The 27400-nt window shown below is 45.2% G+C and overlaps 1 protein-coding gene across 1 annotated transcript; it reads left to right on the top strand.

Moving 5' to 3' along the window:
• Nucleotides 1-224: 224 nt before the first annotated feature.
• Nucleotides 225-25660, top strand: TNFRSF11A (TNF receptor superfamily member 11a). The gene is made up of 10 exons (XM_062499458.1): nt 225-494; nt 12722-12803; nt 13306-13431; nt 13977-14120; nt 15242-15335; nt 15698-15792; nt 16660-16767; nt 18602-18654; nt 20282-21134; nt 25281-25660. Exons 1-10 carry the CDS (start codon nt 432-434, stop codon nt 25658-25660), a joined length of 1998 nt encoding a protein of 665 aa, XP_062355442.1. The 5' UTR covers nt 225-431.
• Nucleotides 25661-27400: the final 1740 nt, after the last annotated feature.

The following is a 27400-nucleotide window of genomic DNA, read 5'->3' as shown; positions in this document are numbered from 1 at the left end:
GGAACGGGAGGGCGCAGAGGCGGGGCAGGTGGATGCACGGCCCTGCCAACAAGGACCGAACGGGAATGCAATCCCCACCGGCCAGAGGAGGGACGTGGGCTTGGTGACTAAACTTCTTGTAAAAAGGGGTGGAGAAAGGAAAGGGAGGGACAAGAAGCGAGGAAAAAAAAAAAAAAAAAAAAAAAGAAAGCCCTGTATGTCAAGGCTGAGGAAATGCTGTGGGAACTACAACCAGGCGCCTTTTTTTTTTTTTTTTCTTTCTCTTCTTCTTCTCTCTTCTACCCTCGTGTAGCTGAGAGGAAGGAAAGGAAGAAAGAGAAGTAGTCAGCTCAAATGTGCCTCGCTGCGCTGCCGGGGCGCGGGGGCTTGGCTGGAAGGATCTAGTTTCCCTTCGGTGGCAGGAGGAGGAGGAGGCAGACGGACAGCCAGACATGCCCGTGCCGTCGGGAGGCTGCTGGCTGCTTCTCCTGTGCCTCGCTGCCGCTGGCAAACAGGTAAGGCTGGGAGGGAGAGGTGGGTGCCGCATCCCTCCAGCAGGGTTGGTTTGCCCGTCCCACTGCTCGGGGCAATCGGCGGCTCGGAGCATCCCGGCGCGGCTGGGCAGAGCGGCTTCGGCTGCCTTGTCCCCCGCTCTGCTTGTTTGGGTTTTGGTTTTGTTTTTATCCCAGCAACTCATAAGCTTCTCTCGCTTCTGTAAAATCAAAGTAGTCCAAACCCAAAGTTGCAAAGGAAGCCAGGGGATCTGCGGGGAAACCAGCCTGCTTCTGCCCAGGGCAGGGTGTGAGAAACGAGAAAATATTTGCTGTGAGGTTGTTGAGGGATATAATTTGCATGTAGAGTAAAAATAAGGCAGACTCCACCCTACCGAACGGATTTATTCGAGAGAGCGTGGGCACACTTGTCCCTCCGGCGTGGGACGCGGGGTTTTCGCAACCCAGGTCCAGCTTCCCAGCTTCCCCACCGGGATGAGTCCCCTCAGCTCAGGCCTTCCCGCCATCCCAAATGTTGACAGCCCCGGGACGTGGGACGGCTTTGTGACCCCAGGTCCTCGAGTGGGAGGCTGAGGCTCAGAGCGGCCGCACAACTCGCTTGGAGGTTGATGTGCTGCTCATGGCAGAGCCAGGAACCCGAGCCCGGTGCCAGGTCAGCTGCCCCGGAGGGCAGCCCTTTCCTCTGACGGGCTTTGGCTCTGTGGTTGTTTGCAAACACAGCGTGCTCTGTGCGATGCCAGGTGGCTGCTGGTCAGCGTGGTACACTTGGGATCGTGGCCGGTCTTCCCCTGCTGTCGGAAAGACCATTTGCTACAGCCAGCTCTTGCTCAGCCTTGTGAATGGCGTACATTGCATTTCCTCCAGCAGTTTACGTCGGTAAAAAAAAAGCTTGCTTTGCTCTTTCTAATTATACAGCTTAAAATTTTTCCTTCTCCCTTCTGCTTATTTGGACCCTTCTAGACTGGCAGGATTTACAAATACCATGCTACCTTATATTTACTCTTTATTTCCTCCAATAATCAATGTTTGGCAGCCTCGCTGCTATTTGTATTTCTTTCATCTGAACGCTTGGTATTTTTTCTGTGTCTCATTATTCTTGATAAGTTATGTACCTTAAAGTGCTTCCCTCAACATGGGGCTGTAACCGGGCCATGGCTAGGTTCCCTGAGAGCAAGGTGCAGCTTCAAGAAAAAAAAAGATAAAAAATCCAAACCAAAACAGAAAACCCTCTGCTGTCTACAGCTTACAATTTAATGTCTGACCGCACAGTCCTGAGAGCCTTTCCTTTGGATCCCTGGTCCTAAATATGTTGCCTAAAACCACAGAGGCCTTTTTTTCCCTCCTCTAAAACATACATTTTCGTTTTGTCCACCCTCACTCTCAGGCTTCTCTTAAATCGCTGCTTTCCAGGTGTCCTCCATATGTATGTGAACGAGCCTGCAAATTTCAAATGTGACTTTTACATCACTTTCAGATGGTTTGTCCTGTCCCTCTGTATCCTTTGTGTCTCTCTTTTTATCCTGCCTTGGTGTTAGGACTGGTCAATGCAGCAGGAAGAGCAGACCTCAACACTCTGCATGCCTTTACTTCAGGTCACTAGCCATTACATGCCTGCTTCCTTCTGGAGCCATTTGGGTTTAGTGCAGTTTTTCCCTTTGGATTATCCTCATTGCCTGGAACTGGCTCAGCTTTTGACAAAACCCTGAAAATTCAGATTTCCATGGTAGAGCTCCCAGAATGTTTCAAGTACCCTGATGTAGGAGCCAGAGCTCCACATAATTTCTCACCTCTTGATTCATAGCCTTTCACAGGACACAGAACAAGGAACTTATATTTATTTTGGGTTGATGTATAAAATCTTTCCACTGCATCCAGCACGTGCTTAATTCTGAGTCTGTGTTTGTTCTGGGTGCAACTTCGCATCATCATTGCTTTGGACAGTAGCACCACAAAACTGTAGGAAGCTCCAGGAAAGCTATAGCATAAGGATAAGAATAAAACATAATTTGTCAAAGGGCCCATTAATTTAATATTCTGCATTCAACAGTGAGCAGAACCTACAAGGATGTGAAAGGCAAACCTAGAGAGGTGCTTCTCTGGAACAGCCTTTTATTTTCTCCTTGACTGATCTGAGCAGTCTTTTCTCAGAAAAGTGATGTTTTCTGATGGAGCAAATGTGAGAATACCTGTGGGAGGGTTGAGGCTTTTCTGATGCATTTGTGTTAGTTTAGACTGGTTAATGGGGTGGAATAGTGCTCGAACAGTAATATTTGCAATGTATTTCCTGCAAAGAATGAGAAGCATTTGGAAATGTGAGTTATTGCATACTCACTCATAATTCTGCTGAGAACAGACATGATCACTGTCATCATTTTCACCAAAGAGGAAATGGGAACAGAGAATTCGTGACTTGCTCTAGGTCACACACCGAGCATGGAACAGAACTTCTGGGAGCAGAGCTCAGCCCTGCTTATCTTGTGCTTCAGCCATAAATGATCTTTCCAAATGATTTGTTTTGGGCACCTGTCAGAGATACTTTGCTTTCTGGGGCATGATCTGCTCAGCTTATTTGCATGGAATAGTCACATCCCTTTCCTTGCTTAGCAGCAGTAAAGAGCATCTGTGTTACTGTCAGATGGGACAAAGTCTCTGAGAATGTGCATTTGCAAATGTGCAATAAATCAGTTGCACCACAGATTCATCTCCCCTTTTGTGGCATTTGTCCTTCCACTACTCTGTAACATTTACTTCTTAGATTAAGTTTGCTCATTGCAAGCATTTGGAATTCTTTGCAATATAGAAAAGTTTTGGCCAAAATATAGATTTTTTTTTCTCTAACTTCCTGAAATGCACAGTCTGTATGATGAGAGGGGGAAAAAGAATGTAACAGTGACTACACTGTGTTACACCATGGGCACTCCTGGTCTATTATTCCTTCTCTGGTTAGGGCCAAAGGAACCATTCAGTAGAGCAAAACTTCTACAATATCTGAACTCCTGGATTTATTCTACTGTTAACAGCATGGGCTTCAAAATGACTGCAATTCGAATAGTTCATTTGTAAAAATTTCCTTGCAGCAATAGCTCCCTTGAGGAGTACTGGCAAGCCTTTCGTTGCTTTGCAGTTTCCCCCAGAACATGTGAAAAATCTTACAGTACCTCATATCAACAGAACATAATGTATGCAAAACTACATAAACCCACAATTTAAGAAATCTGTCCCACTTCTCTTTTCATGTTGAGCATCATCTGCCTGATGTAATTTCTTCTTTCCCACCAAAAGGACCAAAACAAACCTTTGCTACATTTCACGAGTTGGTAGAATTCAAAGCTTATCAGACATTTTGATGGTACTGACCAGTGTCATATACTTTCTTCATACTGTGCCAGAAGGAGAAACAAAAAACCCAAAGAAGCAGGTCAAGCAGAGAGATTAAGTGGATCCCTAAGGATCTTTTTTTCTTGTTTCTATTGCCCATTACTTTCTATTACCCTTAAACTCAGAAAAGTGGGATGTAACTTGACAGCTGGGCAAGAACCAATGCAGATGGTAAAGGGGACGCATGCCTAACTATGACATAGAAAATCATGGAAACCTCAAAGTGGTGCCCTCTAGCACTTATACCTTAACACTATTTAGAGGAATCATACTTGAGTCACTTTGCTACGTTTATCCATCTGTCCCTAGGAGTTCAAGTGGTGAAACTCTCCTGTAATAGGTACATATGCAAGGAAAAGGCAATGCTTGCTGCAAGGCTGTCCTCCTGCTTTTCCATGCCCACTTCCTCTTTGTATGACCAGGTCTCCAGGAAGTCTTTGTGGTGACCAGAGCCAGGAGGGTTCCTGCCACCACATGCTGTGACCTGTCACAGAATTCAGATCTCCCTCCATCCTGCGCCCCGTGCTGCAAGGGGCTTCTCTGCAGCAAAGGCACTTGGAGGAGACTGTTGTTTCATGAGCTGGTTGAGCTTACACAGGAGGGAAGAAGGAAACAGATAGCTGGTTCATCGTGCTGCAGCTCTGCTCCTTGCATAGAATATCCCCTTCCTTTCCACGGAAACTCAATTTTCAGGGCAGTACTGACTTCTGCTGCAGCCACACACGCCTGTTTTTAGGGATACTTTGGCTGGCGTTACTTGCATGGAGAAGCAGCTGCTCTGAGAATGGTTCATTATTGCTGAAAACACAAAGGCAAATATTTGTGTGTTATAAATGCAAGATAAAAATTAAGTGATGTTTAACCAGGTTGCACTCTGGACTTGAGTAGGCCTTGGTCTGTGTGACACAATAGCTTACCTGCAAGAACTTGCCCCTTTTTATGACTTACTCTTCTTTGAAAATGGTACAAAGTTCATGTAGTAGAAGAAAAACTCCACAAGCAGCAATGGCTGGAAGTCACAAGGTGGGCTGCAGGTGGGAATCTGGCTGCCCTGGCACTAAGGGCAGCCTGCTATTGTGTCTGCCCTGTGGGAGCAGGACTTGGTGGACTTGCAGGACTTCAGCACTGGGGAAAGCAGGTTTCCTGATTTGTTCCTGTCTGTGTGTTACTGCAGTGTGCTATCATGTTTGTGATGGGGTGCCTTCTGGAGGGCTCAGCACTGTGCAGGAGGAGCAATGCTGACATCACCCTGGCACTCCAGGACATCCTGGTTTGTGTCTCATACCTCTGTAGTCGCCTAAGCTGCTTTGAGCAGGGCTTACCTCTTTTGTTTGCCTTCTCAGGGTGTGAGTTCTCTGGGCATGGCTTTCTTTGGTGTTGGTGCAGTGCCCGGGATTTCATGGCTGCAAACGAAGCCAAAGAGTCATTAATCACCTTGGGATAGTGTCCCATCTGTTTCCCACCAAAGTCACAGGGAGGTCTGCCCGCGCAGGCCCGAGAAGGGAGTGGATACGTTGCCCTGGCTGGATGCCATGGCGTAGGCTGCAGCATCCAACCCTCACCCTTTTTCTCTGGATCTTCTTCTGCCCAGGACCCCAGCAGCATCCCCACGGCAGAAGCACATTCCCCATACCACTTGGCCAGATGTGTTTGTGCTCCCAGCAGCATTCCCAAAGGAGTAGCTGGAGCAGGGGCTCTGGCAGGGGATGGGAGCACAGTGGGCAGGCAGAGAGCTGAGACCTAGGTTCACCTCTCAGCCTCTGCAGAACCCTCTGGCTGCCTCCCCTCTTAAAATTAGATAAAAGAGACCGGGAAAGGCTGTGTTTTGGTAAAAGAGCCAAGCTGACCAGTTTAATCCACCCTGCAAGAGCCAATTAGCCAAGGAGGGGGGAAAAAATGAGGTCATTCACCCTCACCACTTTGTGGCTACTCCAAAAGAAAAAAAAAGTATATAGGGTCTGTTCAAGAATGACAAAGAACAACATTTGTGACTGCAGATGGGTGCAGAATATATTTAGTCAGTGGTCAAAGTGGAGGGAAAAGAAAAGAATCTTGCATGGAAATAAAAATACTGTGAAGTTTTGTTAGGCAGCCCATTAATCTGGAATGCAGAAATACAGATAGGGAAAAATGTGCAACTAGGTTCATATGAAGTCCTAAAATTTATGTAGAACACAAGGAAGTCTATTTTGAGTGCATTATTTTGCCACAGTGAAGAGTTTTGCCTTATGAGCAACATATTCTCCTGTAACTTTGCATTGTTTGGTAGCAAGGATGAGATGGTACCTTTAATCTGATCTCACAGGAAGAAAAGCTCTCCCCTGCAATACCACATGTTGTAAAACAGCCTGCTTATGGAAAGCAGCCAGGGCCTCTTCAAATCAGGGAAGAATATTTCCATAGACATTACTGGCCGCAGTCACTGGCAGAGCTGGTTCCTCATGATGACACTTTTTAAAGAGTGAATTAATCAATTCTCAGTCCAGTCCTGAGCTCTTTAATAAAGGCAGCAATTCCTTCACAATAGAGAAGGTGCAGACACAGTCATGCAGTCCTCCCTCTACCTCACACCAGAGCAGGATGGTCTGTGGGTGTTACATGCATCCCCCCAGACAGCCAAGTTCCCAAGCAAGGGCTGCAGCCCCACCACTGCCCTTCATGTTTCTGCCAGAAGAGTATTCTGCAGTTGTTCCACAGGCAATGCTAAAATCCAGGAGAGAGAAGCCAAAGCAGAGCATCAGGTGGTGGAAGCAAGCTTCCTCTCTTCTACAAGCTTTCTCATCCTGCCCAGCAGCTCGGCTAGGACTGTGGGATCTCACGTCACATCATAAGAGATTAACATGTTACATTCCACTCTGAGGGCGTGCTGGAAGAAAAGGGTACATAAATATACAGATTTTAAACATAGAAAGGCCCCAATGGACTTCTAATCTGGCATGCAGCCCAAGAAATCTGTCATGGTCATTTCTTCGTTAGGACTCAACTTCAGCTGATGAAGCATAGAAAAATGATCTGCTGAACTAAAATGGAAGAGGAGCATGCTCCCCCTAAATCATTGTGGCTTTATTGTTTTTTGTTTTTTTTAATTTTTCTAATTAAGCATGAATAGGTGTAGGATTACTCGTGATGAGTCATTGAGACTGTACCTAGAGTGGTAAGGCTACTAAACTTTCCTTTGGAGCACCGCTCTCACACCTGTTTAATCAAGAAGAGATTTGCCTCTGCCGGCCTTACCACAAGCACACCTAGGTATTAGCAGTCTTTATTTCTGCATATTATGGACTGTTGGTCTTTCTGTCAAGCCTTTTTGTTAAATATTTCAGTTTGGTTAGCTTTTGGGTTCTTATTCTCTCATTAATCTTCAGCGTATTCTACCTAGTAGCTTTGAATTGCTGTGGTTGTGGGGGCACATAGGTTAAAGCAGGAGCTTTTGCAGCGAAGTGCAGGCAATGTGCAGGTGCTGCTGACTGCCCAGGCAGTGAAAATGTTAAGTGTGCCCCTCTGGCTGCAGTGTGGAGATGACTGTGTCTCTGAATGACAAATGTGCACGTGATGGCAAATCTTCAGCCCATAGAAGCAGGCTGTCTGATTCACAGCTTCAGTCAGTCACTGTTTCAGCCCTGCCATCTCTCACCTCCATCATTTCCCATCTGATATATCTGATATACCTGAGGTTCCTGTCTGCCTGCCCCCACGCCACCGTGAGAGCCGTCAGTGCAGCACTTCTCCTTTGCGTAGCTGCTGGCCAGAAATAGCTCTGGTGGGCTCCAGATTGAGGAATGCTCCTTCCCACCAGAGGAGCAGCACCAGTTGCTCAGGTGTTTGCTTTTGGTTGCATGCTAGAACAGAGGGACAAGGGGAATAGGCAGGACAGAACTTTTTCCACCGTTTGCCCAAGTCCTGGCCGCATGTTACAATTTTCTCTTCACCTCTTCATTATTGATTTTATCCCTCATGCTCTTTCTGGCCTCTTCAGGCATTCAGGGGCTAGCAGGGTTTTAAGGACCTATTTTTAAAAGTGAAATAATATTTAGTTTAAGCTTTTGCCATTTCCCGGCTCTATTTTACCACGTGGTGGTGGTAGTTCTGTGATGTGGTTTACTGGTCACTGGAAAGTTGACATCACCAAAAGCATTTCATTCACAATCTAAGATTTTTGTGATGAATTACAGGCCTTCAAGCAAATAACTGGAATTGCAAAGCTGTGAGTTAGGTGCTGCTTTGATTTAATTTTTATCAACAGTGGAGACTGTCCATGAAGGAACTATTGCATGCAACGTGATTATGATTAAGTCTTTAACACAGGACTCCTCTTTCCCTTGTACAGCCACAACTGTAAAATTTTCCAGAGTTGTTACTATAATGTGCCTCAACAGAGTGCCTGGCTGCACCAGCCACAGAGCAGTGCCCATCAAGAACTGGATTCTATTTTTACTCTTAAATGATTTTTAGGCAAGCCTCTGAAACTGGAAATGGGCTGAAGAAATCTGGGGTCTGGTTAGCTGTACTGCTGACCTAAATCAGGTAGGCTGTGGACACATTAGGTACTTGTGAGGGAAGAGGTCTCATATTTGAATAAGCAGCAGCAGAAGACTGCAGAGTCCATCTTAGCTGTGCTTGCAGAGGCTACTTTGGTTCAGGAAAGGTTGCTCAAAGCTCACTCCTGTTGACAAAGGCTAATAAAGCCCCAAATCCACAGATTTTCTCAGTTTCATAGCAGGCAAGTCTAAGGACCTCAAAAGCAAGTGGCTTGAATAAACCTGGACTCCAAAGTATAAAAAAGAAGTGGTGTGTGCAAGGCAGGACAGACCATAGTTTTCTTTCCCATAGGTACTTTGATGCTGTAATAATAAATGAAGAAAAAAATGTGCTTTGCTCAGTGAAATGATGACAAATGACTTGAATACTCTCCAGAAACAACTACGCTGATCAAGAAGGTGTCGTCTTAAAAGACAGTTACCCCTTGACATGTCTCTTTACGTCTCAATTTTTGCAAAACTGAGATTATCACTAATGAGCAATCCTCATTGAGGGCTCGGGATCTTGTTCAAAAGTGTCATGGGAAAAGGACCGTGGAAACCCCCAACCTTGTTCTTCCAGATTTTTTTTAAAGGAAAGAGGCCCATGCAATTCTATCTTTTCTGAAATGTGAAGAAGAAGAGTAATTTTAGCATCCATGACACACAGCTTCTGCTGCCCTCTGATTGCTCAGGGGCACAAAGAATAAATACTTGGTTAAGCCTGAGGACAGGAGTCTGAATGCTGCTGGTTCTCCCCTTCAGAATCACCTGTGTGTTTGTGTTTTTAAGGTGTGAGTAACACAGTGGTGCTTTATACTGCTGTCATCGATGTTCTCCAGCTCTAAAAGCGCAAGCACAGTCTTGCTTAGTGTCCTTTTCAACAAAAAAGCAAGAAGAACCCAAACCCGAGGTCTGAAAAGTCTGCCTGCAGCTCAATAACAAAAAACAATCTTTCTGCAAACCTTGATGTAAGCATACCTGTTTTTGCAAAGAAGTCCATTGTGATAATCATGTGCTTAAAGGTAAGCAGGTGTTGTTGTGCTTTACCAAACTAGATCAACCAAACCTGAAGGAGGTTTGTCTTTTTCCCCCTGGCTTCTTCCCCTGTCAGATATACTTGTTCTGAAGTAACATTGATCAAATGGGAAATCTGCCTGTTGTTTTAGGAACTGGTGCAAATCTGGGTGCTTTGTGTATTTTTGAAGTGAAAAATTAAACTTGCACAGGATACCCAGAGTTTTCTGAAGCACTTATTCGCACATGGTGGTGGGATTTACTTAGCAGCTTCATCAATAGCGAGACCATTAAAGGAATGACCAGGCTGGTTTTTATCTCATTTAAGCAGTTCAGAGGAAGTTGGCACTTTCTCTCCCTAGATAAGAGCTTGGTGGTGTCCAAATCACTCTGACCCACAGGCCAGCATCCGAGGAGAGGAAGGATGTTCCAGAGGTTACGGAGCAAACTTGAGCCTTGGGAGACTTGGTTTGGTTTCCTGTCACCTCTGTAAAGCCAGATGGCCTCCTGGTACAAGTTCCTCATCTGCAAATGAATTGCACTTCCCTGTCTCAGAAGGACACATTGGCGGGAATGTGCTGGTGATGGTGAAGCATCAGGTCACTGTGCTGCCAGCAGCACAAGTACTTCTCATCCTCCAAAGGAAGTTCATGTACAGCTTGAGACAGACACATCTGCCTGGCAGAGGGATTAACACAGGATAGCCTGACATCAACAGAGCTATGTTAAAAAAAGTCCAAAAAGTTTTGAGTTTTACTCCTACCATAAGAAAACTCCAGGTTGCTCTGGTTTCCCTTCCTGACCACTCTAGCCCCAGCTTTCACGCTTGGCAGGTCCAGCCAGTACATACCAGGCTAGAATCCCTCACCTTCACAGGGGGTTAGCCCATGGGTGCTGAGAGCCTTGTCTTTGCACCACTGGATATAAATCAAGAGGGAGTATTGCAGGTTTATGAATGCCTTGGCTTGTGTGAAAAGGGGAAGGACACAGACACAGAAGAGGCTGCTTATTGACACAGAGCATAGGTTAATGCAGCTGTGAGCTATTCCATAGCAGCAGCCCTCATCGTGTCCCAAAGTCTGGTGGAATAAAACAACGTCCAAAAGATGGCTGAGCAGTTAGCCTACTCCCTTCACCTTGTTTTCAGGGTCCTGCTCCTTCTCAGGCTGAGTTGTGACTCTCAGAAATTACTCCAGACCCTTTAGCTGAATGCTCCTTGGCAGATTTGCATATCCTTCCGTAAAAAGGATGACTTTGCCCTTGTTTGACACTTCAGTAAATTTTTTAGTCTTTTTGTCTAAAGAGGAACTATTAAACAGGGGCAAACAAAGAAGAAGAGGACATTCTGTAACAAAAAGCAAGTGACTGGACCTACTTTTAGGGTCACCACAATTGTTACCTTTGCGGATGGCTAGGTAGAGAATCGATTGCTCAACACACTCTTTGTGCTTGGTTCCACATCATCACCTCAACCTTTTTCTGGCTATTTCAGTGTTTTAGCCTGAAGTGCGTTACAGAAAATAAGCTCTTTCAAGTGTAGGGGTCACTGAGCTGTGTCGCCGCTCAGCTGCCAGGCTGGTCCAGCTTTCCTTTTCCTAGATTGCCTCTTCCCCCACCAGTGCTTGGTGTTGTCCTGTACCCCTCCTTGGAGATGCTGCGCAAACAGGGAATGCAGTGCTTTTTCCAAAAACGCATTATCTAATCGCAGGAAAGGTACTGCTAATTAATGCAAAGAAAGAGACTAGGAAATAATGAGACAAGAGAAGACTAGACTCTTAATTTGACCCGGCATTGTTGTGATGATAAAAAAAAGGCTGTAAGTTGTTTATACCCTGCAAAAATATGAGAGCAAGACCTCTGACTTGTGCTGCTTTTTCTGTTCCGGACACAGCTAGCACACTTTTGATAAACACAAGTAATGCGCCAACCCATGGCTCAAGCTCCAAGCCTAAGGATGGTGTTTTAAAAAAAAAAAATTAAATCTTTTTTGGTCATCTTTAATATACAAGACCCTTCCCAGCATTAGAAGAGGGCAAGGTGCTTAGGGAAAACTATTTTTAAAGAAGTTGCTATTGCTTAAGCTAGAAAAGGAGGAAAGAGAAGATGTAAAGACTTGGAAGAAACAAGGGGAGAATGCTAAATAGAGGAATGGGAACCAGCACCAGCAGGCACAGGTTTGTCATGTGCTATTAGACAGCAACAGCTCCCTTTAACCAGCAGCAGGAGTTTTATTGCAGCTTTGTCCAAGTAAATGCAGTTTTCAGGGCTGTATCCAAGAGTGAAGAATTCCTTGCTATGGGCTCAGTTTAGAATCACCTTGTCTAATTTCAAGATCAACGACTGGTTGTGAGGTGTTCAGTTTGCCTCGAGGACTCTGGGCTGCCAGAGCAGGGTCAGTGAAGGGCTGGGCACCATGCTTGGCTGGCCAGGATCCCCAGCACAAGCCGTGCCCTGCAGCCTGGGCTCTGGGTGGGACCGCTGTGTGTACTGGCAGCTGAGAGCTGGAAGGGGGTGCAAAGGCCCATGAGGGCCAGAGGCAACTCTGCTGCCCATTTTGCAGATGCCCTGTCATGTACCCATTTCAGGGGGTGGGGGAGGAGGGGGGAAGGAGGTGGTTTGTTTGGGTTTGTGTTGGTTTTGGATTTATGTTGGTTTTGTTTTTGGTTTTTTTGAGACACAAGAAGGTGTTGACTTAATTGCATCACCTTTCTGGATGGCTGCCTCAGTTCCATGAGACCAGCTCTGCAGGACACCGTGCAGTCCATAAAAAGCTGCAAAATTTAAGTGCACTATTTTATGGTACTAGCCCAGAGCATTTTGTATCCCAGTGGGAAGCTGAGAACTTCTTCTTTTTCAGGAATATAAATCATTCAGTTTTCTTGTTTGCTTAATGCTCTAAAACTGGCAGTTTCCCAGATCTTGATCTGAGCTAATTTCTGTGGAAGAGTCTACAGAGGTATCTCTGTGCCTTTTTTTGTCTTTACAATTGTTTTAAAGTTGCAGATTTTAAATAGAAGGATACTGAAAGAAAAGGTTACAGAGCAGGCCAAAAGTTCATTACAAATTGCTGGATGGGTTATTTATTTGTCACCTGGCTCTATTAAAAGTCCCTGTGTGTACAGCCTCAAGTACATATCCTTAACATGTCTACAAAGCACCTTTGATATCTCAAATGTTGGGTAAGTTTTATTGCTTGGCTTTCCACAATGCTGTACAGATGGAAAGTCTTCCTTCTCTCTGCCAGCACTAGGACTGGGTAGGTCTGAAGCTCTCCAGGTATGTTGGTTCTCATGTCCTCTCTTTCCTTCCCTGCACCAGCTGTCACTACAAATCACTCTGCCGTGTGAGAGCGAACAACACTATGAGTACTCTGGACGGTGCTGCAGGAAGTGTGAGCCAGGTATGTGAGCATTGATTGGGCTGAGAGGCTCATTAGGAGCTGCTCTGGTGCAGGAAGTGTGAGCCAGGTATGTGAGCACTGACTGGGCTGTGAGGCTGAGTGGCTCATTAGGAGCTGCTCTGCGGGTCACTGGTGAGGCAGTAAGCTCTCATGACTGCTGATGGATTGGCACATGCCCTGCAGGTGCCTGATCTCGAGTGCCTTCCTAGGGCAGGAGTGGTCCTGCTGGCCTCAGCTAAGGCCATAACAGCTGTTTTTTTGGGATAGCACTTAACCACTGTGAGAGACAGAAAGCAGCTCGATTCTTGTGCTCCCAGGCCATCCACTCCACAGACGTTTCAGTGCCACACTAAATTGGGACCAGATTGACAAACTAAAAAGGTGCAGGAAGAAAAGATTGTCCACTGTAAGCACCCAACCTCTTTTTTTTTTTTTCTCTAACCTCCTTAGACAGCTGCTCTACAGCATCCAGATGACCTACTTATCCTTTTCTCAATCACAGGGAAGTATTTGTCTGCTAGATGCACTGCTACTTCTGATAGCGTTTGCCAGCCGTGTGGCCCAAATGAGTATATGGATGTCTGGAATGAAGAAGATAAATGCTTACTACATAAAATATGTGATCAAGGTGAGCTGTTCATACTGCAGAACTTTGTAATACAAATTAGTGAAGCATGAAGATGGGAAAGTGGATCTAGGGAAGTTGCTTTGTTCAGGTGCCCAGCACTGACGGCTGAGCTTGCAAAGCCTGGCAGAGAGGGAGGTCCCCAGACAGCAGAGATCCTGTGCTACACACAGCACCATGACTGCAGTCTCTGCACTGCTGATAGTGATTATCTTCACTGGGGCCATTCACCCCTGTGAACTGATTTTAGAAGTTGTCCTTTTGCCCAGCATGCTCTGTATTCACTTCCCCTAATGTGTTGTCTCACCCTTGCAAATGCTGTGTTTATTTTCTGCAAAAGCCACAAGGAAATGCATTGTTTAGGAGTGCAGTGGGTGAGGAGCCCTGTACTGATCAAGGGTCTCCCCTGCTTCCTGAAAGACACTTTCCTCTAATATGAATGGGTTTGCATCTGCCATTCAAACAAAGCATGTTGGTAGAGCAGGAGGTTCAGAAACTTGAGGCTTGTTACCAGAAAGATTTTTACTCTCATCTTCTTTCTCTTTTAGGGAAGGCCTTGAGAGAAGTGAACCCAGGGAACAGCACGTTCCAGCGGCAGTGTGCTTGTACGATGGGCTACCACTGGAGCGAGGACTGCGACTGCTGTCAGCGAAATACCATGTGTGCTCCTGGACTCGGAGTCAAGCCTCCTGGTAGGATACAGAAAGGGGATGTGCAAAGTGAAATGTGCAGCTCAGGCCTACTGGATGAGGCCAGCATCGTGTGGGTTGTGACATTGGAGAGGGTCCTTCAGCATCTCAGATGACTGTCAACAGAGGATGCGTGTCTGAATTATCATTACACTTTATATAATCCTCCTGGACTATTCACATTTTGAAGGCTTCTGCCTCCGTAGTTTAAATACTATCTTGGATCAAGTGACTTCTGCAAGATATCAGGTGGACATGGCAGTAGTTACAAGGTGTCCAGTACATTTCTGATGTTTGCTGAGGTGTCTGACTGCGAGTCACTAGGTCATGCATTGCTCCTCTATTCAGAGAAGCCCTCTTTTGGGGATTGTTCCTGAGGTCAGATTTGCAATCTGGTTTTGTGCAATGACTTTGCCATTTTTTGATGTTATAAACTAGTTAAAAGTCATTAACGCTTCTCAGGTAGCTCATGTATTCTATTTTAGCAAGTATTCTGATTTGGATGGCTAGTAGTGCAAATATTTATTACGGACATTTAATTTACACTTAAGTCTAATTAAAATAAGATGCAGGTGTTTTGTGGGTGGAAAACAAACAGTTAAGTTCAGAGCTAGGAGCAGCTGCGCCAGGCATAAGGAACCCCAAAAAAGCAGCAAGTAATAGAGTAATGGAGGAAGAAATGCTTCATGCATCTGGAGGGCAGTTGCTGGTTGCTGGTTTTTCTCCAGCCTAACAAATCCTGATGCAGCAGTCTGTTTACTGTGGCTTCATAGAAGTGACAATACCAGTCAGCATCATTGTCTGTGACACAGCATCATTGTGCGGGAATAAATAGAAGAGGAAGGATGTTACAGCTGTGTGTTATTTTACAATAAATAACACAAATGGCTCCTGGTCATTTCTCATTTTGATAATGTAGAGAAGTGCTCAATTGAGACTTTCAGGTACTTGATGGATCTGTCATTGCTGCCCTAATATAACCTAAACCCCCCCTCTTTATGAAAGCTTTCAGGGGGATTGTGGGGGGAGAGGGGAGTGGGAGGATGGGGTGCATAGTCACCTTCCTTTCACTTGGAAGGAATCCACAAAAACTCATCTATGACGTTTTTCCTTCCTACACACAGTGCAACAAGACAGGGACACAATGTGCATACCATGTCCCAGGGGCTACTTCTCAAAGGTCTTTTCATCCACCGATGAGTGTAAATCCTGGACCAAGTAAGTCCTTGGGTGTTGTAGATGGACCACACCAGCCAGAAGGCAGAGAGAAGCTTGGGCAAAAGCATTGGGGTATGGGCAAAAGCATCAGTGGGGTGTTTCAGGCTGCCTGTAGAGCACACGGAGCATCAGTGTTGGCTGTGCAATGATGAAGGCATTGTCAGGCTGAAGCTTGAGTTCTCCTTATAGGAGAACAAGAGACAGCAGTGAAAACAGAACCGCTGAGCTGAAAATAAAGTATCTGATGTTCTTAGGGGTGGAGAAATGTTGTATTTTACCACAGAAGGTATTGCTCTGCATAAGTGTAGGGGGCACAACAAGCTTCCTTGAGAGAACCTAGCCTCTTTGTCTTTCTTTTTTAGCTGTACAGCTCTAGGAATGGAAGAAAGTGTGCCTGGGACTGACAAGTCTGATGCAGTTTGTAAAGAACGGAAGATGCCTGAGCCATCAGAAGATGGTTTGTGTCCTCGTATGAATTGTCAGTTGGAAAGTAGCAGGGAGGAGGAGGGATGTGATTACTAGAGGTTTGGGCTGACTTAAATCCATTCTCATTGTGGGTGACTCTAGGGAGAGCAGCTGTAGACCAAGACAGTGCTCTTGGAAAATCCCACCTTTGAAAATTGTTTCAGGCCTGGTGACTCCAGGACCTATGTCCACTATTAAGCTGGGTTTGACACCTCCCTCTAAAACTGCATGGCAGCACTGCTGTTATAGCCATGTTATTCCCATGACTCCATCACTTTTACAACTTGCTCATTTTTATGTGCTTTCCACACACACATTACATGTATAAAGACTGGCGGCTCCTCTCCTTGCTTGTTTCATTTCAATGATGCAGTCTCAGCCTGATCCCTCCCAGACATCCCTTCTTGCCCACTGTCATTTCCTTCTTCACTGTGGATATGGTACCAAGGAGGTTGCTTGCCTGGCATGCTGTGATCCATCATAACCTGAGACGAAGGACAAGTTTTTCCGCCTCTATTTGTAGTCTCTGTGAAATGTATGTCCTCTGTCCCTAAGTGAGGTCAACCTCGGCCCCGTGGTCTGCTGTCAGCTTGCAAGGGAACATTAAGAGAAGCCTGACCAGACAACATTGCTCTGTAACACCAAGATTCTGTTTTTTATGGAGCGGTCTTGGTACGAGGTACCAAGTGTGACTGCTTGTCACAGAATTGCATGAGTGATAGAGTTATTCCTCTTAGTAGAGAAACTCAAGATCAAATAGGATGGAAAAACAACCCTCTCCTGTAGAAAAGCAGGTAAAATGAGCAAGGATTGTCATACTGCTGTGTGTTGATGGCACTGTCTTTTTTATGACCTGCAGGAACAAACAGGATCTTATACATGTTGATTGTCATCTTGTTTTTTGTGACACTAATTAGCATTGTCGTCTTCATCGTGTACTACAAGAAGAAAGGGAAAAAGCTGACAGGTAAATCATAGCTAATGGTATTCATGAGTGTGACAACTCTGGCTCTCTGTGCACTCTGATTTCATGGGTAGCCAACAGATTAAGAAACTCAAGAATTACACTGGAAGTCTATGCCATCCCTGTGTCTGTCCATATGGATATGCTTTATCTAGCACAAAGCCAGTCTAAAAATTCCTTTCCTATAGGCAGGCAGTAATTTACAGTGTATTACACTTGACCCATGGAGTGACCATCCTCAGGGCAGACATGACGGTGGTTGGAAGAGGAGGGCTGGTGCTGGGGGCTTTAAGTGCAGCCTGGCTGCTCTGCAGCACCTGGCACAGCTGACCCTTTGGCCGAAGGGACAGATAGAAGTCCTGTCTTCTTCACCTTACTTTCCCTCCCACCCAAAAGCCTGCATCTGGACTGGTTAAAATACAGATTTCAAGACAAAGGCCTGATGTATATTTAAGAATATGATGGAGACAATGTTTTTAGCTGAAACCTGAAGTTCTGATGAGGTATTGAAGAAATATTAGAAGGAAATAGAATGAATAGTTGAAGTAGAAAAATACAAAAATTCTAGCCAAAGGCATACTGGATAACAGTGGGATACTGAGTTTATTATTAATAGAATTGAAATACTTCCACATTCCTCCACTTTCTGTTAAGCCCAGGGTCTCTTTAGTGAAGGACATACCTCTGTTGTTCTGTTGATTTTTAATTTTTTTCCCCTAAACATGGAAAGCTTTTTCCATCATTTCCTTTCCCAAGTCCAAGCAATTTATGAAAAGTTTTGGGAGCAGTAGAAAGGAAGACAGAATTCACTTCTTGTAAAGTATATTTCAGCCTGTGTTTTAGAAATAGGCTGCCTCTGCCACACTAAACATGGGTTGTGCTAAATCTGGAATTTCTGGGATGGGCTGGAGGAAATGGTGACTCTGCTCACAAACCAAATTCTTGAGATGCAGAGCAGGTTAGGGGGAAATGCAAATTCTTTGACTTTTCCATTGTGCTGCTGCTCTGCAGTGACAGTCTCTCCTTGCCTTTGCATGGGGAATGCTGCTCACCTGAGCCTGGGAGAATTGCAGGCTCGGGAAGAAGCCCTTCCTGCTTGGTGTGGGTACGGGTGGTAAATCAACAACAGAGCGACGGAGTCATTGCTGGGAACTGGCAGTGGCTGCACAGATGATCTATCTTCAGCCACACAAAACCATCATAAACTTCAAATGTACATGGGACTTGAGCCCTGCAAAGTCTCCCAAATTTATGAACACAAACCAAGAATTGCTTGCTGTGTCAGTTGTTGCCCTAAAGCATGTTGTACTTAAAGCTTTTCCTTGGGAGATACTACAAAGAAATTGGAATTAATTTCCCCATTAAGCATACCCTGACTAAGTAGACTATGCTATACTTGAGCCTGCCATCCTGTGGTTTCAGTGGCTTGCCCTCTTCTCTCCAGGCTTCTCACTCCTGTCTGGGAAGGGCCTTTGGCCTATCCATGTGACTTCTCTTGAAATAGACCATTTATGCTGTGAGTGGGTCCTTGTTGGGCCAGTCATAGCTTGGTGTGACATATGACCAGGAAAGAAACCCCATTTGATGTGGAACACAGTTTAACCCTGATCTATTTTAGGAGCTTGGAAATATTTGTTCCATAGAAATACATCCCTGTTCCAGTTACAATGAATCCTCAGCTAGGCAGATGCTGGGACACTTGAACAAGCAGTAAAAACAGGCTTACTGGTTTTATTTAATATGATATTGCGGGTTGTGAATGACTGTGGGTGTTTAGGTCTGTGGTTAACTTAAGTGCCTGCTATATGTTACAGCTACTCTTTTGTTTTCCCTACAGCAGATCTACAGAACTGGGCTAATGAAGTGTGCAGCCAAATAAAAGGAACAAAGGTAAAGTCAAAGATGGTGGCATTTTCTCTTTGTGTTTTCCTCATGGCATTCCTGACACCTCTTCTGAAGCAGACTCCATGGTAATCTTTGGCTAGAAAACAATTGTTGAGTTCCTCAAAAATTGCTCGCAGCTTTGGCTTTTTCAATCTGGTTTTCTGTGAATGTGAGACATGTGAAATCACCATTCACAAATAGCTTCTAATCCTGCTCTCTGGTTTCAGCAAGTTTTAACAGAGGTAAAGGTCTCATGATTATTTAATATTTATGACAAGAAGGTTAATCATGAACCCACTGGTTGCTGAACACCTGAGAGTGCCTACGAACACCTGAGAGAGCCTTTCTAAATCCTAAGTGCAGGAAAAGCTTTAGCTGAGTTTGCCCCTTGTTACATACCAGAGTGCTTACAGGGAAGAAACCTAGATTTGGGTCTTGACAAAAATGCCAGGCATGCAAGGCATTAAACACAGAGCCATCAGCTAAAGAAACTGTTTGACTCCTTAATTCTAGAGAGGAAGAAATCCTGCTTGTGCATTCCAGTATGAAATGAGAGCTTTTGCTGTATAAGAACACCAGCCCCATGCTTGAAACAGATGGGTGGCACTGATTCAAGTTCATGTGCACAAGCCTGCTTAACACTGTGGATGTGGACTGAGGTGTCCCAGGTGTCCTACCACCCCTTCTAGGAGCCGTGATGAGCGTAGCTGATTAAAAGACTCACATTTCATTGCTTAAAAGAAAGACCAAACATTCAAAAAAAACTACCTTTCTGAGCAGGCTCAGAAAGGCTTCCTCTTTTGTCTCCTAAGTCTTCAGTAGCCTCCTGTCTTGGCAGCTGCTCAGATCCTCTGGGACAGAGGAGTGAATCAACAGCAATTAGTGTCTGGAAGCACTTACACTCTCTTTTCTATCCTGGAAGATCTGAACAGATGCTAGAAATTAAAGGTATCAGTTCCCAAACACCCATCTTTAAAGCACAACTTTTACAAACTGAAGAAAACCTCTGAAGTATTTCCCAGCCCCTTTTTTGGAGCTGCTGCCAAAAATGTAGTTTTACTTTGTCAAGTACTGTGGCAACAGGATGTCATGGGCCTTTGCATTTGTTGTCCTAACCTTTCAGGTTAATACAGCCTTGATTGTGTTTTCTTCTAGCTTGTCTCAGAAGTTCTGAATCAACCCACGTTCTTCCTTCAGTCATTGCTTATATTAAACATTCAGCCCTCAGTAAGGCCTTCACAGATCAATAGCCCTTCAGACACATGGGAGTGTTTCCAAAACCTAGAGCAGTTAGGTGGGTCTTACTAATGGTCCATGAGGAACAGCAGAAAGCAGCAACTCTTCTAGGTTTATTAACTTTTCTTAAGTGTCCTCAAAAAAAGCTAGGACTAGTTGTCTCACAAGATTAAATGTTATTGCTCCCCTAGCCACCAGATTTTGTTCTGGGCACTTGCTGAGCCCAGCATCACTAGTCACAGTTTCACAGCAGACTAGAATTGCACATCAAGCACTGCTCAACCTCAGCAGCTCCACACAGAGGAAGGACCATGATCTACCTTTTGCTTCTTTGTCTAAAAAATAGCTTCATGTTAATCTATTTGTTAAAGACATTTTTACTTTTCATGTCTTTCAGGAACCCCCCAGAGATGCATTTGTTAGTGTGAACACCACAAATGCTGCTGTACCCCAGACTGCTGAAGGCGCAAGTCTCCTGGTCCCCTCGGGCTCTCCTGTCCCTGGAAACTCATGCTGCACGTCTGGTCACACTCCTTGCAGAAATGAGAGCTCCAGCACAGAGCCTTGTGAGGCAGGAGAGTTTTCTGTGGTAACCGAGACTGATGATTACCAATTCCCACCAGTTCCCACAGAAGATGAATACATGGATAAGGATCTCAATAACACTGATTATTTATCGTTACTAAGTCGGACTGCCAGTAAAACCGTGTCATCATTTTCAGAACCAATGGAGGCAGGGGAGAATGACAGCTTGAACCAGTACTTTTCAGGTATTGGGAGCACAGAGGATGTATCAGTCTCTCAAGGCTTTCACCCTCCCTCCAGCACAGATGGGGCACGCATTGCCACGGACCAGCTTCTACAGAAATCTTGCCAACATGCCCACAGTTGCCTGAAGGAAACATGTAACAAAGACACAGATCATTTTGCAACAAACTGTGACTCAGAGAAGATCTGTGTGAGGTGTGGCATTTTGTACAGAGAATCTCCCCGAAAGTGTAGCAAATCCTATTGTGCTGCAGCTGACAGCACCTTCACCTCCCCAGAAACTGGTTCCTGTGCCCAGTGCACCTGTGGTTTGAATTTTGTCTCTGCTGGTCAGAGCACTCTAGCAAATGATCTTGGTGTGGAAGATGCACCTTCAGATAGTACCAACATGAAGTACCAGAACACAAACAGAAGCACTTCAGGGACACACAGAAGCACTTCAGGGACAAACAGCAGCACTTCAGACCTCCCTCCAGCATCTGGTAAGCCCATTAGGCTTCACCCATACACAGTTGTATAGGATTGTTCTCTTTGCTAGCTCAATAGTATTCAGAGGATCTGACTTAGGAGAAGAAAATTATGTTTTTTCACTTAATTGCCCTGAATCTAGTCTGAAAAACACCCTGAAATTTTAAGGCCATTTGGTTTGTATTGAATTCTGCAAGAATTAACCCAGCAAGGTACCATTGTCCCACCCTGATCTAACCTGCAGTGCAGAGCTCACCTTCTGGCTGTCACTGCAGAGGCCAGACAGCTCTGTTAGCAGGTGTGTGTATTGGAGAAAATTAGAAAGAACACAATATAGGGACCTAGAGGCTGAGCTAAAGAGGGATGCATAATGCTCAGACTTCTACTTTTCATTCACCAGTGTGCACACATATTTTTGCCATTAGATTTAAGTCCAGTTACATTTATACAGTGGTCAGTGAAACTCCAGCTGGAGCTGTAAGCTGGTGGCTGTGACTAGGTCTAAGAGATTATCTACAGTTTTCTTCTTATAGCTCTTTCTCTCTGTTTTTGTTTGCTGGGATATAGGTGTTCACATAAAATAGTTTCATACAGACACTGTTTCTCCATACACATAAACTTTGTCCCCTAAACATCTCTGAAGCACTGATTAGTTTACTAATTGTCTACCAATTTTTTAATTGAGTAAATATATCAAAATTGTCAAATGAAAACAAGGGAAAAAAAATCACTGAAGCAAAACCAGCAGAAAGGAAGTTACACGCCTTCTCTGCATGAAACCTTCCTTCCCCAGACTTTTTTTCAGTGTAAAAGTCTGCAATCTGCCTGTCATATGTTATTAGTCATTTTAGATTATAATCTCATAAAGTTCGATGCTCTATTTTTATTTATATCTGTGGACTGCCAAGCATAATGACACCTTAGTCTTGAGTGGGACATCCAAGTATTACTGTAATACCCACAGCAGTTGTAAGCTATTGCCCTTCTTTAAAACCAGTCATGCCTTAAAATTTCTTACGGAGACATTCTTGTCAGTCTGCCAAAGCCCCAAAACAACACACTTGAAGGCCCTTCCTTTCTCAACATGAATTCCGTATGGGAATCTAAAAGTGTGTTGCATTCATCTTCCGAAGAGCAGAAACTTTCTGCTGCTTCAGTTTCCTGAAATCTTGATGCAGTTTCACTGTCTGGTCTATACAAAATGCAGCAGGAGTAAAGAGAACACAGATTATCCTTTTTGTTATTGTTGGACTCTTGAGATACAGCTGAAAGTCAAGTTATATTTGATACTGCTTTTCTTTCTAAATATGACACAAAGAGATTAAATATTAAGGAACAGTAGAGCAAACAGGAGAGCTTGGATATAAGCACTGCGCTAGCAAGTGCCATCTTAGATCTGCCGCACCATTCTTTATATGGGATTTTAATTGTGTCTGTGCCTTTGGATATGTACATGCTATAGTGCCATCTGGTGAAACCTGAACACAGATACCATGTTTCTAATTTGCCAGTTTTTACGCATGACTGCAAGAAGATACTGACAGAGCTGTGAGCAGTATCAGAGCGTGGGTTAGTTGATCTGTGGGTAACCTGGCTTGCTGGCAGGGTAATTTTTCTGCCCACAGAATGGCCATGCCCCCCTGGCAGTGCCTGGTTGCGGGAGGGCTAGGACAGGGCTTAGCCATAGGTTCCTGACTGAAGCAGCCCAGCCACACCAGGGCTGCATGTGTGGGTGCATCAGTGTCTTTCATTTTGCTAGGCCTTGTGAAATGCCCAGATGGAATAAATGTGCATGTAAAATAACTTTCTGTAAAGCTTCTCAAAGCAACTGAAGCCACCAGGCTTTGCATACAGTTATGCTAAAACAGAATGGTACAAAAGAGGATGGATGAAAAATGGGAAGAAGAAGACCATGGGCAATTCCATGAAGTTTTGGTCTTGGTTCACCAACACTCAAAATGACAACACAACTGGTAAATTCTGTCCCTCCTATGAAACAGTCCTAGAGAACCAAAGTGAACCTCTGGACAGGTGCCCCTTCCAGGGATCACCAGTGGAGATGGAGTTGAAGTTCTTCTTCAAAACCCACAAGCCTGGAGGCAGTCAGAACATGAAGGGTCAGTTCAAGCCCACCTCAAGTCCTGTGCAGGGCTACAGCACAACACATCAGTGCAGGAGAACTTAGCTGACTCATCATTGGGACTGGTTTTGCAAAAGCCTTTCACTCCCAGATTCCAAACCAGCCTGGTTTGGCAGTGATAAACAGTTCTCACCACCTAGAGGCCATTAAATGTCTCAGAGAAAATTATTTGCCCACGTTGTTCCAGTTTTTAGTGAACAATTACCACAAAAGTTAATCTTTGTTATTAATATCAGATAGTCTAAAGAGATCAAAAGGCTGAAACACTGCAGAGAGCAATGCCTTCACTTTGAATGCATCCCTTATACTTTTCCGGTTGGAAGCACTTTTCTTGGCACAGTCTAGGAAGCTCTTGTGTCCATATTCTGTGTTTTCAGGCCTTAAATATCCTTTTGTTTCAGCATGGTGTCTTCAGAAAGCACAGAAGGTTTGCCAGCCACATCCAGCTGAACATTATAAATGTGTTAATCTGCCTTTTTTTTCCCTCTGCACTGTCACATATACTTCTAAATTTTTGATCTCGTGCTGAGCACTGGTAACTTTCTTCACAGCACCTTTTGCAAGGCAATCTGTTTAAAGACAGTTATTTTTGTACTGCCATTATGCCCAAGAGTTTTGTTCATGGCAAACAGCCAAACTGAATCAAACACAGGGGAAAGAACCATCAGGGAAAAGCTCCTGCAGAGAAAACCCTTATGGACATCTCATGTTAATCAACAGCACTTGGAAAGAAAGCAAAGAGGTAGGAATGCAGTGGTTTAGGTGAAATAAATAAGGTTGCTTAAGGGGGGGTCTGTTAGAGAAATGCTGAGTGCTGCCCAGACTCAGCTGTGAGCGGGCACAGATCCTGACTCCACACAGCTGGAGACCAGTGCCCAGTGCTGGTGTACAAACATCACCCATGGCCACCAGAAAAACAGCATTTCTCTGGGCTGGGCCGTGTTTATCTGCAAGGAAAATGGGAATGTCTCAAGTGTTGAGGAATGAAATGAAGAAAGGCACAAAAGATCTAAAAGGAGTTGGATCAGTCTGCAAGTAATGATGAAGTGAAGCACAGCAGGAAAAACATTTCTTAGTAAGGGTGTTCACAGGCTAGGAAAATTTTGTTTACTTGGTTTCTTCAGTTTGTTTCACTTTCAAAGTTTATCAAGCTTGTTAGTTTGATGTTGGAAATTTGTTCTCAGTTATTTTCTTTCTGCTCTGAGGAAAGTTTCTTAATTCCCAGAGCCCAGTCCTGCTGTCACTTAGGTCAGCAGCCCAGTCCTTGAATAGCAGAAAGATTGCATTTATACTGAAAAATCTCTAACCTCAGGGAGACTCTCTGAAACCATAAAACTCTATCAAGTTGCTATAATATAGACTCTGTCTCTTCAATGGCGTCAGTCTATATCCAGCTAAATCCATGCAGGGGTTAGGTGAGTGCCAGAGTGTACTCACATGGAGGATCTGGACTATATAACATAATTGTAGAAGCTCTGTGTTGTTTGACACTGTGTGACTGTGTGATCTTATGTTAAGTCTTCCAGTATTTATTCAGTAAGCCTGCTGTCTAAAATGGTAGGATTGATTGGGGATTTATTGCCTCTTTGGTAAACAGTGTGATTTCTGGGACTTCAAGGAAAAAAAGAAATCTCATAATCAGAAATAATTAGCATTTCCTCACAAAAGACAGGCGGAGGCAGATTGGACATAGCTTTGTGCATCAAGCAGCACAGGGAACATGAGATTGTCACCCTCTCTCTGGTTTCTCAGATCACAGCTCAGAGGGAAAATGTTTCCAAGCCTTCCAGACAGGCTCCTTGCATATGACAGACTTTGTCCTGAGAAGACAAAAATGGAAATAATGAAAAGGTCCAGTGGAAGACATTAATTATAAGAGCATCCTCATGTCACGGGGGAAAAAATAATGGAACAAGAACAAAGCCACCACAGCAGATTAAGTTCACTGCACTAACCGTCCACCTTGTGAGCGGAAAATATTAATCATGTGTTTCTTCTTTTCTCCCCCATCCTTCCTTAGGAAATGTGACTGGAAACAGTAACTCCACCTTTATTTCAAGTGGACAAGTAATGAATTTCAAGGGCGACATCATTGTTGTCTACCTTAGCCAAAATTCTCAGGAGGGGGCAGCGGCCTCGGGGCTGAGTGAGGAGAACGTGGGCAGCCCCGTGCAGGAGGAGAACCTCAGCCGCTGCGAGACCTTCGCCGGCAATGCCCAGCACTACAAGGAGAAGTGTGCAGAGCTGCAGGGTGCCCACCCGGCCCCGGGGAGCAGGGGGCCACGGTGGCCTGGTGGAGCCCTGGAACAGGAGCGAGGCCCATCCTGTGGTGGACAAGCCTCCCAGCCCATACAGGAGGAAGGAAAACTGGGACACTTCTCAGAGAAGGTGTTGAACTGAGGGGGCACGGTGTCCTCACTGCAGGCCAGGGCGTGGGCACACAGCCCCCGATGGGGTGTGGGGCTGCTGCCGTGCTGCCAAAATCCTGGGTGTCACGACAGCCTGGGAGACTGTTGCTGCCCCTGGTGTCTTCTGGGAAAGTTTACAGCTGGAAGGACCCTCATCATGGCACACATGTCAGTGGTGGTGGTGGTGCTGTGGGTGGAGGTGGCCAGTGGGGATGGGTGCACATGTGAAGCCAGGCACGCTGCCCCTGTTGCAGAAGCAGCAGCAGGGCTTTCTCCTCTCCCCCACAGGGAGATGGGCTCCCTGCCTGCCCCCCATTCCCTACCACCTCTCCCTGGCAAGTGGCAAAAGGGAGCTGAGATCCATCGACATGGGGACTCTGTGAGGAGGAGAGCACTGCTGGCCAGGTGCGCAGGATGCTCCTGGAGAGGGGACGGTGTGGCCAAGGACCAGACTCATGGGGTCCCCTGAGCTCTGCCTCGGGCTTCTTTTTTTGCAACTAAGCTGTACCCATTTTGCTGGGTCTTGGAGGTGGAAGGAAGATGTGCTGCTGCTGCAGCCTTTACCTCCCTGTGGTGATGTGGCAGGTAGCATCATCCCTCCCATCTTCCCCCAAGGAAGCAGACATTCAAAATCAGCATGAAATCAGCACCAGAGCCAAGGTCCTGGGCTGCCCCTTATTGACTTGTGGGTATAAATTGGTGTGTGTAATGCTGCCACAAGTGACTGATAACATGCAAAATACAGCTGATATGCCTCAAAAGCATATCAGATTAATCTTGAGCAAAGAGCATTCATAGTGACCTGGTGCACCTCTGCCTTATTGCAGCTCTCCAGAGGAGTTCAAGCCTCTGGAGATGAGAGTGATGTGTGCCTGGTACACTGCTGCAGGAATAACGTCACTATGGTTTAATACAAGGAGCTGGTAGCAGGTGAGAAAGGGTCTATGACAACCAGCTGTGGTTATTTCCCGAGTTACAGGAGAGGGAAGGATTATTTAAATATTACATTTCCAAAGATGGAGAATTTGGTCAGGTTCAAACATTCATTCTTTTATCTGCCCAAAAACTTTTGTAATTCCTTTGGTATTTTCATTAACAGGCAGAGATTTACTTAGGTAGCATGAAACTATTTCCAGAACTTGGCCTGTGTGAGCTGAAGTCAGAGTGTAGCCTCTGTCCCACTGAGCTCTGGTGAGCAATGGGACCAAAGGTTTGGCATTAAAGAATTATAGCAGTTGTATTTAGAAGGAAATCTTGGCTACTCAGCTGGCTTTGGTTCTTGTCCAGTATCCTGCAGCCTTCTCCAGCAGCCAGTGGAGAGAAAGATGAAGGGAACAGAGTCTCAAGGAGCTCCCAAGAGAAAAATATACCATTTTTAATGATTTCCTGACAAGGGATAATTTTCTGACATTCTCCTGCAGGTGCAAGTTTTGCAGGAATCTTATCTGCAGCCGGAGCCTTCAGGAGGGCAAGTGCTCTGTTTCCTGCCAGACAGCAAAGGGATCTCTTACCTAGTATATTTTTGGCTTCCCTGATGGGAAAGGTCTCTAGTTGGGAGAGCTTCTCCCCAGGAAGGTTTTAAAGCTGACGGGTTCACTGCATTGCTGCTGTTTGCAGTAGTACTGCTCTTTGGGGAAAGAGCACCTATAAAGTTGACAAGGTGATCGCTCTGTCACAATGAGCTTCTGATGCATAAAACAAAAGGATGGGCTTAGCCACCTTCACCTCTCAG

This window comes from Cinclus cinclus, chromosome 1 (genome assembly GCF_963662255.1).
Source record: "Cinclus cinclus chromosome 1, bCinCin1.1, whole genome shotgun sequence".
Lineage (NCBI taxonomy): Eukaryota > Metazoa > Chordata > Aves > Passeriformes > Cinclidae > Cinclus > Cinclus cinclus.
Note: the sequence above shows the minus strand (reverse complement) of the source record. Positions and strands in the feature narration are given on the sequence as shown.

Excerpts from the sequence above, each read along its gene's own strand:
- TNFRSF11A (XM_062499458.1), top strand. The coding sequence starts at position 432 with ATGCCCGTGCCGTCGGGAGGCTGCTGGCTGCTTCTCCTGTGCCTCGCT. Across the intron at positions 13,432-13,976 it reads ACATAAAATATGTGATCAAG|GGAAGGCCTTGAGAGAAGTG; the intron begins GTGAGCTGTTCA and ends TTTCTCTTTTAG. Across the intron at positions 18,655-20,281 it reads GCCAAATAAAAGGAACAAAG|GAACCCCCCAGAGATGCATT; the intron begins GTAAAGTCAAAG and ends CATGTCTTTCAG.